General features: G+C 35.9%; 1 protein-coding gene across 2 annotated transcripts in view; it reads right to left on the bottom strand.

Moving 5' to 3' along the window:
* Window positions 1-15,653, bottom strand: part of LOC123549090 (calcium-transporting ATPase type 2C member 1-like) — a 64,138-nt gene that overhangs the window by 19,907 nt on the left and 28,578 nt on the right. For both annotated transcript variants that reach the window (XM_053545640.1, XM_053545641.1), the window contains 6 exons: window positions 7,515-7,671; window positions 6,544-6,714; window positions 4,013-4,161; window positions 3,302-3,468; window positions 1,288-1,356; window positions 898-1,014 (listed from right to left, as the gene is read on the bottom strand). In XM_053545640.1, the coding sequence (XP_053401615.1) occupies window positions 898-1,014; window positions 1,288-1,356; window positions 3,302-3,468; window positions 4,013-4,161; window positions 6,544-6,714; window positions 7,515-7,671 (830 nt within the window). The remainder of the gene's footprint in view (window positions 1-897; window positions 1,015-1,287; window positions 1,357-3,301; window positions 3,469-4,012; window positions 4,162-6,543; window positions 6,715-7,514; window positions 7,672-15,653) is intronic.

The raw sequence follows: 15,653 nt of genomic DNA, 5'->3' as shown, positions 1-15,653 counted from the left end.
AAGATTTTTTTAGAAATTGTTGACGTAAGATGGACAACGGAAGACGCACTACGGACATCAAGCGGTCACAATAGCTCACCTTGTCACTTCGTGACAGGTGAGCTAAAAATTAAAGCAGTATGTAGGACAACTCTGCAGTAAATTAACAGAATTTCTTTCACACCTTTATTGAACAAGAACACAGCAATGCGGAGCAATATACGCCCAAAGGTACGATCTTTGACCCCTAAGTGTGACCTTGACCTTCAAGCGAGCCATCCGAAACATGCGCCCTGGTGGGGGAGGGATAGGAAGCAGGGGTTTGTGTGTGTGCAGTGGTGGCGACAGGATACTAAAGATTGAGAAACTAAATGAATGGAGGGAGGGCGGTGGGGGGGGGGGGGGGGGGTAAATAGGGGGGGGGGTAAATGGGTGGAAGGGGGGTGCAATGTAGATTGTTGCAGTCTGCACATTGTCTCATCGGTCACCACCAAGTTTCAAAGCAATTCCTTTAATACTTTTTAAGTTATGCTCTGGACACCAAATATGATGGGCAGATTTTACCTTGTTGTAACCTTGACCTCTGTCCTATCACCCTGTCACCTTGACCTTTGACCTACAAAGCTGGTTTAAGTGCTCTGCACATTTCATCGCCATTTACCTATATGCAGAGTTTAAAGTCAATACCTTTAATGGTTATATAGTTATGCTCTAGACACGAATTATGATGGACAGACAGAGCACGGGCACGGGCCATCAGATAATACATGTTTTTCAAAACAGTCATATAAAAATGCTGTGTTGCAAATACAACTTACACTGACTGGTATCTGACAAGAAGCCAGTCCATTAAAACAATAATCTACATAGAATCAATGACATGTTCCAAACCAAAGTTTTACCAAGCAGATATTTTACCTCTGTGCAGGAGGCCCATCCATTATAATGTTTATCCACAGAATCTGCATTGCATTCAGTGGATTTGGTAACTTGAATAATGTAGACAATGCGATCAGAGACAAGGCTGCTATACTCCTGTAAAATAACAACATTCTTTAAATTATAACCTCACCTTCTGACATGAAGTTTGGATGTAATAATGTATAAATATCACAAGCATTTGAGTGTAAGCAGAAAGTATGAACCCAAAAAGTATAATGTCAATTGAGGGAACCATTACATGTAATTCTATCAATTTCAAACATTTTACTGCTGAATATATTCTAAGTGAATCACCTAATTTAACCTTTAAAACACATACTAATATATTTCATTTCTCTTATAATTTCCGGATATTTATTGACTTACGTGCTAAGCTGAAATCTAACGAAGTTTCTTATGTTGTAAAATATGGCTTTTCCTTCTTCTATTGCACTTCTGTAAATGAATAAATGAGAAAATAATTACCATTAAGATACTGTGATATCATTATTATTACCAGTAGTATGGAACTAATTTTCATGGATGTCATGAAATTAAGTCCTAATGAATAAATCAAATAGAATTTACATCTACAGTGCATTCGCGATGCTACGAATCGCAATTTAACGAAATACCAGTATACTACGAAAAGGTGTTGTGGACCCGGCTGCTTTCTTTCTTATTTCTATGTAACAAAGTCGCGGTTTTACGAAACTGCGCTTTTACGAAAAATGCACTCCTACGAATGTATTGTTATGCCCTTAAAGCCTGTTTTCAACTTGTTTTAGTTGCGATTTTACCATGTATCGTCTAAGTTTTCACACCTTCCTTAACGGCGTGAAAATGCTTTAGAGTGGAAAGTGTCACTATCATTTAGCTGGGCGTATACAGTGATTAAAGTGTGAAAACTTAGTAATTAAATTCGAAACACATACGCTGTACACTATGACACAAGTTAGTGGTTATTTTTTTTCTCCTATAACTATCCGACCGGATGGCATATACAAGTCACACTTGCTTCGATATCTATACGTCTCAAACAATCACTGCATAGAGAAAATAAAACAATATTTAAGTCCTGATCGTCTGTATATTGTCATTTTATTATACCAAACAATTCAGTAAATGGTAGCTGAGGGTATCGGAATATGCAATTGCGATTTTTTTTTCTCGTGCAACAATGTACCCTGTATATGTTTTATGTACAGTGAATAAAAAGTGAAGAAAAAAACCTGTTCTACATTCTACATACCATCTGAGCTCAGATTCGAATAAGATTTGTAGTAAACCCAGATGTACATATAAAATTGGTATACATGTACTCCGATTTGAAAATCACATGTTTAAATATCACGGGTTACGACGTGTAGATATAAATGTGCTGTATAGCGAAAGTTCCTATGCTACACTCGAACGAAAATGCGATATTACGACAAAAACGGCCGGTCCCTTGGCTTTTCGTAGGATCGCGATTGTACTGTATTTCGTTTCGAAAATTAGAACAGTGGGACAAATGCCTGGCATATATATACCAACACTTGGAATATATCCTATATATCAAGGAATGTCACAAGAACTTGCGCAGTTTTAAGAAATATTTTCTGTGTGCAGTATTTGTTAACTTACTAGCAATTGCTTGCCAGTCTCTAAATCATGAGATGGTCAAGACAGTGCCCCTTGTGATAAAACGACAGTAACTTTTGTACTTTTGTAAAATCGAAATATCAAGTTCATTTGATACATGAAATACGTACTTCACAATGAAACTGTCTTAATGGAATAACAAAAGGACATATTTGTTTTTGTATTAAAACAATTTTTGTATAAGACATTAGAATTAAATAATATTTCTGAAATGGCATTACACTGCAACAAAAATCGTTTCAGTAATATATATAAATGAAGAATCAACTGGTTTACCATCTTTTTCCACTCTCCTAATTATATTGCAATTATAAACACCAAAATTTGAAAAATCTTCTTTTACTAATGGTAAATTTTACTCAAGGCATGTCAAAAGTAAACTACATGGGACAAAATTTTACCTATAAAATACTAAATTTAATTTTGCAACATTTTTTTAGTCAAACTTGGGTGTGCTTTTTTCATCTAAGATATGCCATGCATAGACACATTTTAAAGTAGGCTAGTGTGCACTGGTTTTACTCAATTTATAAATAACAAGATCTTTTGGTGGTCATATCCGTTTTTTCATTTTTAAATAAAACTAAAGTTAGTGCTTGGACAACTTCTGAATTTTAACAACAAGAGACAGGCAGAGACAAGTTAATCTCTTATTTGTACTGAATGCATTTATTATGATTTCGCATTGTGCACTGGTCCCACCACTCTATGTAAATGTCCTATCAAAGTAGCCATTTTTAAAGAATTCTCAACTTACAATGTTACAGAGAAATCATCATCAACTAATATCATATCAGCTGCTTCCTTTGACACATCAGTTCCTGATTTGCCCATTGATATGCCTATATCTGCTGCCTTCAGTGCCACGGCATCATTGACACCATCTCCGGTCATACCCACAACTAAACCATTTGCCTGTAATGCCTGCAAAATGGTAAAGTTGAATTGTTGAAATAAACAAACAGCTTGTCAAAAATGAATTTCATATGACCAATCTGCCTAACTGCTGTGATCAAGAATACTTTATTAAATCTATCAACTGCTCAGATTTATTTCTACAAACTAGTATTACATGACCAAATTTTAGTCGCAATATATGGTATTTTCCCAAAGTGTTGGGACACCCTTAAAATTTGGAAACCTTCAATGCCAAGTTATTTCAAAATCCCTTAATGGATGACAAGAGTTATGGACTGGACACAAAACAGACCCTGTTAACCTTTGACCTCTAAATGTGACCTTGACCTTGGAGCTAGGGGTCTAGGTCTTGGGCATGACACGTCGTATCATTATGGTGAATATTTTTGCCAAGTTATTTCAAAATCCCTTTATGGATGGCAGTCACAGCCTGGACAAGAATTTACACAGACATGCACACGGATGCACAGACTCACTGATGCACGCACAGACTGTGCGATTTTAATATGCCCACCTTCGCCTGCATAAAAAGTTATATAAAAATACTGACCTTAACAATTTTCACTTTATTTCTTGGAGTGACCCTGTAGAAAATGTTGACATTACTAATGATACTCTTCAGGTAAGATAAATCCAGAGACTCTATTTCCTCGCCAGACAGAGTTGTCCCTCCATTGGCACTCAGACCAAGTCTACCGCCTGAAATATAAAAGTGTAACTTGTCCATTCTGGGACCATATCATTTAGAAATAAGTCTCTCTTGAGCTTTCTGTAAATAAATGAAATACATTTCATCCAGTGGAGAAGATGAAATATTTCACCTTTACAAAAATAATGGATATTCAGAACTTTATTCAAATGAAAACTGCATAATCTTTAAAACAAAGACATAAGCTATCAAAGGACAGCAACATTCAACTATTTGAAAACCTTGTCAGTAAAGTAAGTTAAATAAATGAATACAGAAAGTCAAAAAGGGCCATAACTCTGTATAAAAAGAACTCAGTTATGGAGCTTATGCACTTCATGTCAGATCATCAAAGTAAACAACTGTGTGAAGTTTCAATCTATTCCAACTAGTGTTTACTGTCATACAAGCATGCCTAGGAAAACTTGACCAGAAATAGTTAAGTCGTTAAGGGGCAAAACTTTGTAACAAGAGCTGTCAGTGGACAGCGCGCTCAACTATTCTCAGTGCTTGGTAGTATAATATAAGCAATGACTAAAACTTTAACATTACAATAAGCATATTGTAAGTCGAAAGGGGCCATAATTCAGTCAAAATGCTTGATAGAGCTGCCTCCTTTTTTACAGACTGGGGTCATGATGGTAAACAAGTATGCAAAATATGAAAGCAATATCTCAATGGACTTTGAAAATATTTGGGATGGTATGGAAACTTTAACATTTATTCTAAGTCGAAAAGGGGCCATAATTCAGTCAAAATGCTTGATAGAGTTGCCTCCTCCTTTTTACAGACTGGGGTCATTATGGTAAACAAGTATGCAAAATATCAAAGCAATATCTCAATGGACTTTGAAAATATTTGGGGTGGTATGCAAACTTTAACATTTGTGTGACGCTAACGCTCACACTCACGCCGACGCCGGAGCGAGTAGGATAGCTCCCCTATTCTTCGAATAGTCGAGCTAAAAATGGATATCTGTGTATTCCATGTCAGATTATCATTGTAAACAAGCTATGTGAAGTTCCAATCCAATTCCACAAGTGGTTAATGAGATAAAAACTTCCCTACATATACCAAATCAGTAAGTCAACACACCAATGAATGGATGAGTGCTACAGTTCTAACACTTCAAACAAGAGCACCGCCTTGCGGGTGCTGACGCTCATCTGATTTTTTTTGTGTAATAGAAATATTGTCCTACCCATGATTTTCTAAGTCTAAAAAGGGCCATCATTCTTGCAAAAAGCAGGATAGAGTTATGTTTCTTGATGTACAGTGTCCACTTATGATGGTGAAAAACTGTTGCAAGTTTTAAAGCAATAGCTTTGATAGTTTATGAGAAAAGTTGACTTAAACATAATACTCAACCAAGAAAATGATTTTCTAAGTCCAAAAGGGGCAATAATTATTGCAAAAAGCAGGATGGAGTTATGTTGCTTGCTGTACACGGTCAGCTTATGATGGTGAACAAGTGTTGCAAGTTTCAAAGCAATAGCTTTGATAGTTTAAGAGAAAAAGTTGACCTAAACATAAAACTTAACCAAGAAATCTGATATTTTCTAAGTCCAAAAGGGGCCATAAATCTTGCAAAAAGCAGGACAGAGTTATGTTTCTTGCTATACAGGGTCAACTTATGATGGTGAACAAGTGTTGCAAGTTTTAAAGCAATAGCTTTGATAGTTTAGGATAAAAGCTGACCTAAACATAAAACTTAACCAAGAAAACTGATTTTCTAAGTCCAAAAGGGCAATAAATCTTGCAAAAAGCAAGATGGAGTTATGTTTCTTGATGTACAGGGTCTGCTTATGATGGTGAACAAGTATTCCAAGTTTCAAAGCAATAGCTTTGATAGTTTAGGAGAAAAGTTGACCTAAACATAAAACTTAACCAAGAAATCTGATATTTTCTAAGTACAAAAGGGGCCATAAATCTTGCAAAAAGCAAGATGGAGTTATGTTTCTTGCTATACAGGGTCAGCTTATGATGGTGAACAAGTATTCCAAGTTTCAAAGCAATAGCTTTGATAGTTTAGGAGAAAAGCTGACCTAAACATAAAACTTAACCAGGCAACGCCGACGCAGACGCCGACGCCGACGCCGACAACCGCTCAAGTGATGACAATAACTCATCATTTTTTTTCAAAAAATCAGATGAGCTAATAAATGAGCTAAAACTACATGCTCTCTGTCCACAGATTAAGTTACTTTGAAAAATTGGTCATCTTTGACAGACATAATCACATTTTATTCATTAGCAAACTTACTGTTTACTATTTAAAGCAAGGAACTTTTCATTACAACCGGTAGGGTAAAAGTTTTTATGTGATATATAAACAATAATGTAATAAAGTATTGTAATCCTATGCTAATTTTATACTAGAGATAGAATCGTACCAATAGCTTTAGCAGTTTCCTCAGAGTCTCCGGTGAGCATTTTTACAGACACACCCCCAGCTACAAGTAACGATATTGCCTCCTTAACGCCCTGTCTCGGTGGATCAATGATCCCTACCATCCCCACAAACACAAGGTTGTTCATGTTTGGTCCATATGCCATTGCTAACACTGAAAATAAAATCAAGAGAAAGAATTTCAGTCATCTAAAAATTTCATGTATCAGTTTCAAGGTCCTAGCAATAGTGATGATTAACCAGCAGTAAATAATCATTCTGTGACATGATGTTTGGTGCAATTCCAACAAGAGTGCCAGACTGTCACAAAACACGCCCGTCGGATGAAAACTGTTCGATTTAGAGAGCAGACAAGGCTAAATTCCCCTTTTTCCAGTAATTCAACGGCTATAATCCTTTGGGCGATTTGGGTGGTTAGCGTACTTGGCAGATATATTATGCCCACAAACACTGTCACCAAGTTTGGTGAAGATCGGATGAAAACTGTTCGACTTAGAGACCGGACAAGGCTAAATTCACAGTTTTTTTAAGTAATTCAAGGGCCATAATCCAAGAGTGCCTGGGGTGATTTGGGTGGTTATCGAACTTGGCCGAGATATTATGCCCACAAACATTGTCTCTAAGTTTGGTGAAGATCGGATGAAAACTCTTTGACTTAGAGAGCGGACATGCTTTGGACCCCGATCGCCTGCCGGCCCGCCATGGGTGTTCACATAATATGCCCCGCTCTTTCAGAGATGGGTGTATAAAAATACAAACAATTTGGTATTTGTGATGCTGATCAGGTGATTGGAAATATTTATTTCACACTGGGAGACCATTACGGTCCTATATCGCTCACTTGAAAAATACACTTTTAACTGCAATTTTAACTCATGCTTACTTGACCTTAACACCAAAACAGTTGTTAAAATGTACATTTCTAAATCAAATGATTAAAAGAATTATTCAAACCTCTAAGCCCATTGCAGCCCATCCTATATGCTTCTTTAATGTAGATTTGTTTGTGTTTATCTTGAAGCGGTAGGGTGCCCCCATCACTGAAGAACCTTGTACATCTGTCCAATATCTTCTCCAAGGCTCCTTTCACAAAGTATATCAACTCCTTGCTCTAAAATAAAAAAAAATACTCATTAATGATTTTTTTTACTCATAAACCATGATTAAAATATTTTTGCAGTTTTGCTTTTAAGATGAAAATTGATTAACTCCTTAGCTAATGAATTTAATGTAGAACACACAGAAAATAACTATGAATAAAAAGAAGGAGACAAAGAACTACAAACCAAAAAAAAACACAAACCTATGACTCAAATGAAGAATACACATAAAAAGCAAGATTCAAATGTAAAGTACACAGAAAGACTATGATTCAAATAAAGACTACAAAGAAGAACTATAATTAAAACGTAGAAATACAAAGAAAGACTATGATTCAAATGAAAATTACGAAGAAGGACAATGATTCAAATGAAAAGTACAAAGAAAGACTATTATTCACCAAAACAAAGGACTATGATTCAAAGGAATAATAGAAAAAAAGACTATGATTCAAATGAATAATAGAAAAAAAGACTATGATTCAAATGCATAATAGAAAGAAAGACTATGATTCAAATGCATAATAGAAAGAGACTATGATTCAAATGAAAAGTGCAAAGAAGAACTATATTCAAATGAATAATAGAAAGAAAGACTATGATTCAAATGAATAATAGAAAGAAAGACTATGATTCAAATGAATAATAAAAAGAAAGACTATGATTCAAATGCATAATAGAAAGAAAGACTATGATTCAAATGAAAAGTGCAAAGAAGAACTATATTCAAATGCATAATAGAAAGAAAGACTATGATTCAAATGAATAATAGAAAGAAAGACTATGATTCAAATGAATAATAAATAGAAAGACTATGATTCAAATGAAAAGTGCAAAGAATAACTATGATTCAAATGAAAAGTACAAACAAGGACTATGATTCAAATGAAGGATGTACATCCATTTAAACACATGTTAAATGCTATATAAGATACTTGTGTTCTAAGCTTTGTCTTTTATCACTTTAGTGAGTTGGTGCTATTTACTTTATTTACTCAAAATGATGAAAACTAGAAAAGTTTTCGACATGAAAGTTTTAAATGTTAATACTCAAGTTTCTAAATTTGTTCATTAAGATAATATCTACAACAGAACCAATGGAAGACAAGGTGACAACACGTAACATACTGGGTTATTTGAACGATTTATTTTATATAAGATAATATCTAGTATAAGCTATATTATATCCATTTGCCTTTGGCCCAATGTCTACAAACACTACAACAACATCCTGTATACTACACATTTTCACTCTGAGAGAAGTAAAATTTGACCACGGTATTATAATGTTTTCAAGGGTAGAAATAATGTTGAATGTAGCTTCTAATAAAATATCAAACCAGTTTCAAAAGAATGCTACAAAACATGGAGATTTCTTTCCCTGTTACTGGTTAAGTGCAGTTGGTGCTGAAAACGTGTGATTGTTTAATCAAGTTGTACACGTGTGAAAGGTCAAAGTTTCACTTTAGCAGGTTCCATGATATTTTATACTGGTTATATTAAGGCATTATCTATGCTTCTTATAATCATTAGTAAGCAAATGACCTTGACTGAAAGGGCTTTCTAACAGAAACCACCAGTGGACAGAATAACCTCTTGGCAGGTTTAGTACTAACAGCTTTGAGGGATATTGTAAGAATACAGTAACGCAACAAGCCAGCAAAACTACTTTCATTATAATACTGCCATCAAAGTTTAACAACTAGCTGCTAGTTTTCTCATTTTCTGCATTAAAATGTTGAATGCAAACTGCGACTTTATAAGCAATGAGCCCCTTCTATTTTTACCATTTCTTTAAACAAGAAGTCATTGATTTAAACAAGCAGAATTCAATCAAATGGTAATCCCATCAAACCTGCTTTGTCTTCTCTGCTTTATAAAAGTAAAATGGTTGCTTGGGTCAAGGTTACTGGTACCATAAAAATAGAAAAACATTATGAAATACATAACTTCAGTTAGAAATGAGTTCTTCTACTAAAAATTGGTAACTTCTTCCAGCATGACATATACTGTGAAGTCATTTAATTTAGTGGGCATGAAATTTCGTGGTTTTGGTCAAAATGACAATTTCGTGGGGATATGAATTCGTGGATTTCAACTTTTGAACATAAAATGAATGGGAATTTTACTTGTTCATTGGGATTAAATTTCGTGGATTGACTCAACCACGAAATCTACGTAAATTAGTCCCCAACAATTATTAATGATTTCACAGTAGTTGAATTCTGTTTGCTGGAACTCCATGGGACAGGCAAACTTTGTTCGAACTAGAGCTGCTATTGAGAAAAGCGCATGTCTCCCACAACTGCGTAATCATCTAAATAGCAAGTCAGTCTTTATATACTGTTTACACACTACAAAAATACCTTTGAAAAGTAAAAAGGCCGATTTTAGGTAATTCACAGGCCATAATACTGAAGTGCCTCGGGCGATTTGGCTTATTAATGAACTTGGCCGATGAGTTATGGTAAAAAAACATCTGGTTCAAGTTTGGTGAAGATCGGATGAGAAATGTTCGACTTAGAGTGCAGACAAGAGTAAAATGGCCGATTTTCCAGGCTGTCTAGCATACCCTGACAAAAAATTAGGGCTAATTTTAGGGCAATTTGTACAAAAAAATAGGGCTAAAATTAGGAATTTGGTACAATTTTAAGGAAATTTTAGGGCTAAATTTAGGAATTTTCAAATTAAAATATGGACTTTAAAGACCATGTAATGTGCTTACCTTTATGTGATTGACATAAAAGTAACTCACAAATAGTGCTTTATTTACAGAAAAGACGTCTACCAGCTTTCCACTGTTTGAACACATGGATCCACTGGTAAACTGCTTTGAACTGTGCTAAACTGTTTTTTTCTGAATTAGAAGAACTTTTAAACAACATTTAAAACATTTTCTCTTTTTGATCATTGCAAAAAAGTTAAAAAAGTAGGAATCTTTGTGAAAAAATAGGGCCTTTTTAGGAATTTCCTTTGATTTTTAAAAAAAAATAGGAATTTTAGCAAAACTGAAAAAAAATAGGAAAAAGTAGGAATTTTAGGGACACTAGACAGCCTGATTTTCATTAATTCAAGGGCCGTAATTCCAAAGTGCCTGGGCCGATTTCGCTAGTCATCAAACCTGGCCGAGGACTTATCATGGTCAAACACATTTTGTTCAAGATTGGTGATGATCAGATGAGAAACGTTCCACTCAGAGCGCGGACAAGAGTAAAAAGGCCGATTTTCAGTGATTCAAGGGCCATAACTTCGAAGTGCCTGGACTAATTTGGCTAGTTATCGAACTTGGCCGAGGTCTTTGGTCAAACACATTTTGTTCAAGTTCAGTGAAGATCGGATAAGAAATGTTTGACTTAGAGCACAGACAAGAGTAACAAGGAACTGCGTTCAATAAACGCTTGATGCCCCCGGTGGCATCCTTGTCGATACAAAGCAACCTAAGTCCAAAACGAGGTCAAGTTCAAGGTCAAACTGAGGTCAGGTGATGTCTGAAGATGAGGAATGGTCACAGGTTACATCTGCATTAGTATCAAGTCATTCTAGTAAGGGGTATTGATGCTAGACGAAACGGTCCCATTTGGTTAACCTCGGACGGACGAACAGACAGGACAATCACTATATGCTCCCACATCAGTAGATGCCGGGGGCATAAAAAGGCCAATTTTCGGTAATTCAAGGGCCATAACTCCGAAGTGCCTGGACCGATTTGACTAGTTATCGAACTTGTCCCAGGTCTTATGGTCAAACACATTTTGTTCAAGTTTGGTGGAGATCGGATGAGAAATGTTCGACTTGGAGTGCGGACAAGATTTGTGACAGACACACACACACAGACTGGAGTAAATCAATATGTCTCCAACACCACTGTGTGTTGGGAGACATTATTATAGGGAGTTTGAGTCATCGAAAATTATACATTAAATAGGGATTATGCAGGGACTTGACAACTGTGGTATTCTATTTACCAGAGATAGTGTGACCAACCCGAAATCTGTCTTTTATCCTTGGTAAAATAGTTTTGTTACTTGCTTTGTCCTGGTTCCTAAATCTGAGAACAGACGTTCCAATGATGCTGCAGAACAAGTTAAACGAAGATCCATCAATAAGTTCATGAGAAGAAGTTCTTTAAAGGTATTTCTATTTTTAGCTCTAGTGGCTTCTAATAGGGATCAAACGACCTCATTTTAACAATTTTGGGAGAGGACCTTACAACGATGCGACAGACCAAGCTTGATGAAGATCCATCAAGTGATTCATGAGCTTCATTTAAAGGTATTTAGCTTTAGTGGCCCCTAAAAGGGGACAAGCTCCCTCATTTGAACAAATTTTGGAGAAGACGTTATAATAATTCTACTGGCTGCGTTTGTTGAAGATCCATCAAAAGGTTCATTTAAAGCTTTTAAAGGTATTTTTATTTTTAGCTCTGCTGGCCCCTCAAAGGGTCAAATGTCCCCATTTGAAAAACTTGGGAGTAGACCTTTAAATTACACTACAGACAAAGTTTATGAAGGTTCATCAAATGTTTCATTAAAAGAAGTCATTTCAAGGTTTTTCTTTTTTTTAGTTGCTGCAGCCCTTAAAATGGGACATTTATGTTTTTCTTATTAAGCTCTGGTGGTCCCTAAAAGGGGGTAAGCTGAAACATTTGAACAATGTTCAAAGAGCTCCATGCCTTGGTGCAATTCTGACCAATAGTTTCAGAGATGTCATCTGAAGACAAGTGTGGACAAACAACAGATGGAAAACAATCACAACAGCTCACCCCAAGCACTAAGCGCTCAGGTGTGCTAATGATGAAACTAGAAATTGTGTCCACAGGACACAGATGCCCCAACATACTGTGCCATTCTCTATATAGCAAAAACTATCAAGGGCCATAACTGCAGTAAAATTATTCACAGAAAAAAATCCTTCCTTTAAGGTCATCTGCACATCAAGCTTGTTTATTTGTGGAAGTTTGAAGCAAATCAGGCTAATAGTGTGGGAGCAGTTGGACATACAAGATTTTTCTCTATATTCCATATAGCAAAAACTATCAAAGTGCCATAACTGCAGTAACAAGAGGGTCATTGACCCTAAAGCGCTCGCCTGTGTACAAGGCTTCAAGTGTGCTTGAGTAAGTACAGAGTTAGGTTTCTTCTATGTTAACCTATATTACATACATGTCACACACACTTTTGAACCCAGGGCAATAATTTTAAAAATTACGGTAGACATTACAAATCTGATATCACACGCTAAATATCAAGGCTCTAGCTATTATGGATTCAGAGAAGAAGATTTTCAAAGTTTCTAATATAAAAGCCTATAGTAAGTACATGTCAGACACAGGGGTGTGGCCATCTTTTGACCTTAGGGCAATAATTTGGACAAGTGTGGTATACATAAAGGGAAAAGTGACCACGCCCCCTGGCAGCCATGTTTTTTGACAAATCAAAATAATCTGAACAATCTTGGTAGAAGGTCACACAAGGACTATTTGTGTAAAATTATTCTGAAATTGGGCCAGCAGTTTCACACAAGAAGATTTTTAAAGTTTCCACTACATACATATTGGGAAAAGTGACCACACCCTCTGGCAGCCATGTTTTTTAACGAATCAAAATAATTTGAACAATCTTGGTAGAGGGTGACACAAGGACTATTTGTGTAAAATTATTCTAAAATTGGGCCAGCAGTTTCACACAAGAAGATTTTTAAAGTTTCCTCTATATACATATAGGGAAAAGTGACCACACCCTCTGGCGGCGATGTTTTTTGAGGAATCAAAATAATTTGAACAAGAAACGCGGCATTGCCACGAAACCAGGTTTTCAACACTTTTCATAAGAATAAACAAGAGTGCCAGAATGTCACAATATACGCCCGTCACAGCAAATTTCTTTACTCTAGCACCTGTATTTGCAGATGTAATTTTAATTTTGTGGTTGTTTAGTAATCATTGTAATTCTTTTGTTTTTCTAAGTCCACAAAAAAACTCCTTACCAGGTAGAGATACCTTAAAATACACCTAAAATTAGAAAGTAACAACTATGTTGTACCACAGAAAAGTGGTCTTGGTTTTTCCCTACGGTCAATTATAAAAAAAGTTACAATATAAGTTATTTATAGTAACAACTAAGGGAAGTTAATCTTAAAAAAAAAAAAAAAAAATACAAAAAAAGAAATTGTAAGTCCACACAGAAATCCTTACCAGGTAGAGATTGGTCAAAATACACCTCAAAATTGGATGTAACATGCATGTTGTACTACAGAAAAGTGGTCTCGATTTTTCCCTACATCTAGTAATGAAAAAGTTACAATATAAGCTATTTATAGTAACAACAAAGGGAAGTAATTCTAAAGAAGGGTACTGCGCAAGACACATCGTCTCATGATGGTGTATTAATTATTGTGCCAAGTTACATCAAAATCCCTCTATGCATGAAGAAGATATGCTCCGGACAAAGTTTTCATTCTTGTATCCTTTGACCTCTAAGTGTGACCTTGACCTTAGACCTAGGGACCTGGTTCTTGTGCATGACACTCCGTCTCATGATGGTGAACAACTGTGCCAACATTCATCAAAATCCCTCCATGCATATAGAAGATATGCTAACCCTAACCCTAACCTAACCCTATCCCTATTTTTAGTAACAATGACCTTGACCTTGATCCCAGAAACCCTAAAATCAATCCAAAGCTACAATTTTATATAAGTTTTCTATACACCAAGTTTCATCATGATAGCTCATTCCTAAGTTAAGTTATTGACCGGAAACCCTTTTTCTATTTTAAGTAACAGTGACCTTGACCTTGACCCCAGAAACCCCAAAATCAATCCCAGCCTTTGTCTTGATATAAGCTACATACATACCAAGGTTTATTCAAATATCTTTACCGAAACAAAAGTTATTGACCGGAAACACCAGTTTGATGCCGCCGACGCCGCCACCGCCACCGCCACCGCCATCGCCGCCCGCCCGCCCTACCGACATCTACCCCAATCTAATAACTCAGGTTTTCGTTGAAAACCTGGTTAAAAATCTTGGTAGAGGGTCACACAAAGACTATTTGTGTAAAATTATTTCAGAATCGGTTTAGGAGGAGATGTCGTTTGAAGATTTTTCTATTTTTAGCTCTAGTGGCCCTTGTGTGCAACCAAGCGGAACCATTTGAACAACTTTGGTAGAGGACTATCCAAGGAACATCCATGCCAAGTTTCATAAAAATCCATTCAGTGGTTATGGAGGAGATGTCTTTTAAACACAATTGTGGACGACGGACGCACAACGGACACAGCGTGATCACAATAGCTCACCCCGAGCATTGCTCAGGTGAGCTAAAAATAGTCACAGTAAAAATTCCTTCTGTTATGGTCATCTGCACATCAAGTGTGTTCATCTGTGAAAGTTTAAAGGAAATCAGGCTAATAGTGTGGTAGGAGTTGAACAAACAAGATTTTGGGACATACGGACGGACGGACATACGGACAACAGCAACGCTATTTACCCCCACATAAATGTGTGGGGGCATATAAAGGCCCATAATCAAATGCCATATAGGGACAGTCATTTGTTAGAAAAGCCAGTTTTTTATGTTAGTACAAATTCAAACTACCACTAATTACACACTTCTACAGAGTTTTATTAAATACTGCTCCAGAAGGAAGGAAGGTCAGTCTAATATTTAATATATCTCTCTACCTTTGGAACAGTATTTTAAAACATCATGGATAAAAATCAGGTTAAATGTAGGTAGTAATAGTGCAACCAAAAGCCAGAATTAATAAGTTCTAGATTATCACTGTAACTTTCCTAAGGAACTCTGTACATGTGTCAATTTTATACAATAACATTTCACAAAATTTAATAACTGATAAAATCATCTCTGGGAAAAGATCCAGTAAATGTGCCAAAATATCACAAATTGGACTTTTTAAGTCAAAAGTTAAGTAAGATATCACTGACAATCTAGCAAATATTTAATTCTAACTTTAAGAGAGGTTACAAAT

This window comes from Mercenaria mercenaria, chromosome 6 (assembly GCF_021730395.1).
Source record: "Mercenaria mercenaria strain notata chromosome 6, MADL_Memer_1, whole genome shotgun sequence".
NCBI classification, from domain to species: Eukaryota; Metazoa; Mollusca; class Bivalvia; order Venerida; family Veneridae; genus Mercenaria; species Mercenaria mercenaria.
This window is presented reverse-complemented; position numbering and strand designations above follow the sequence as displayed.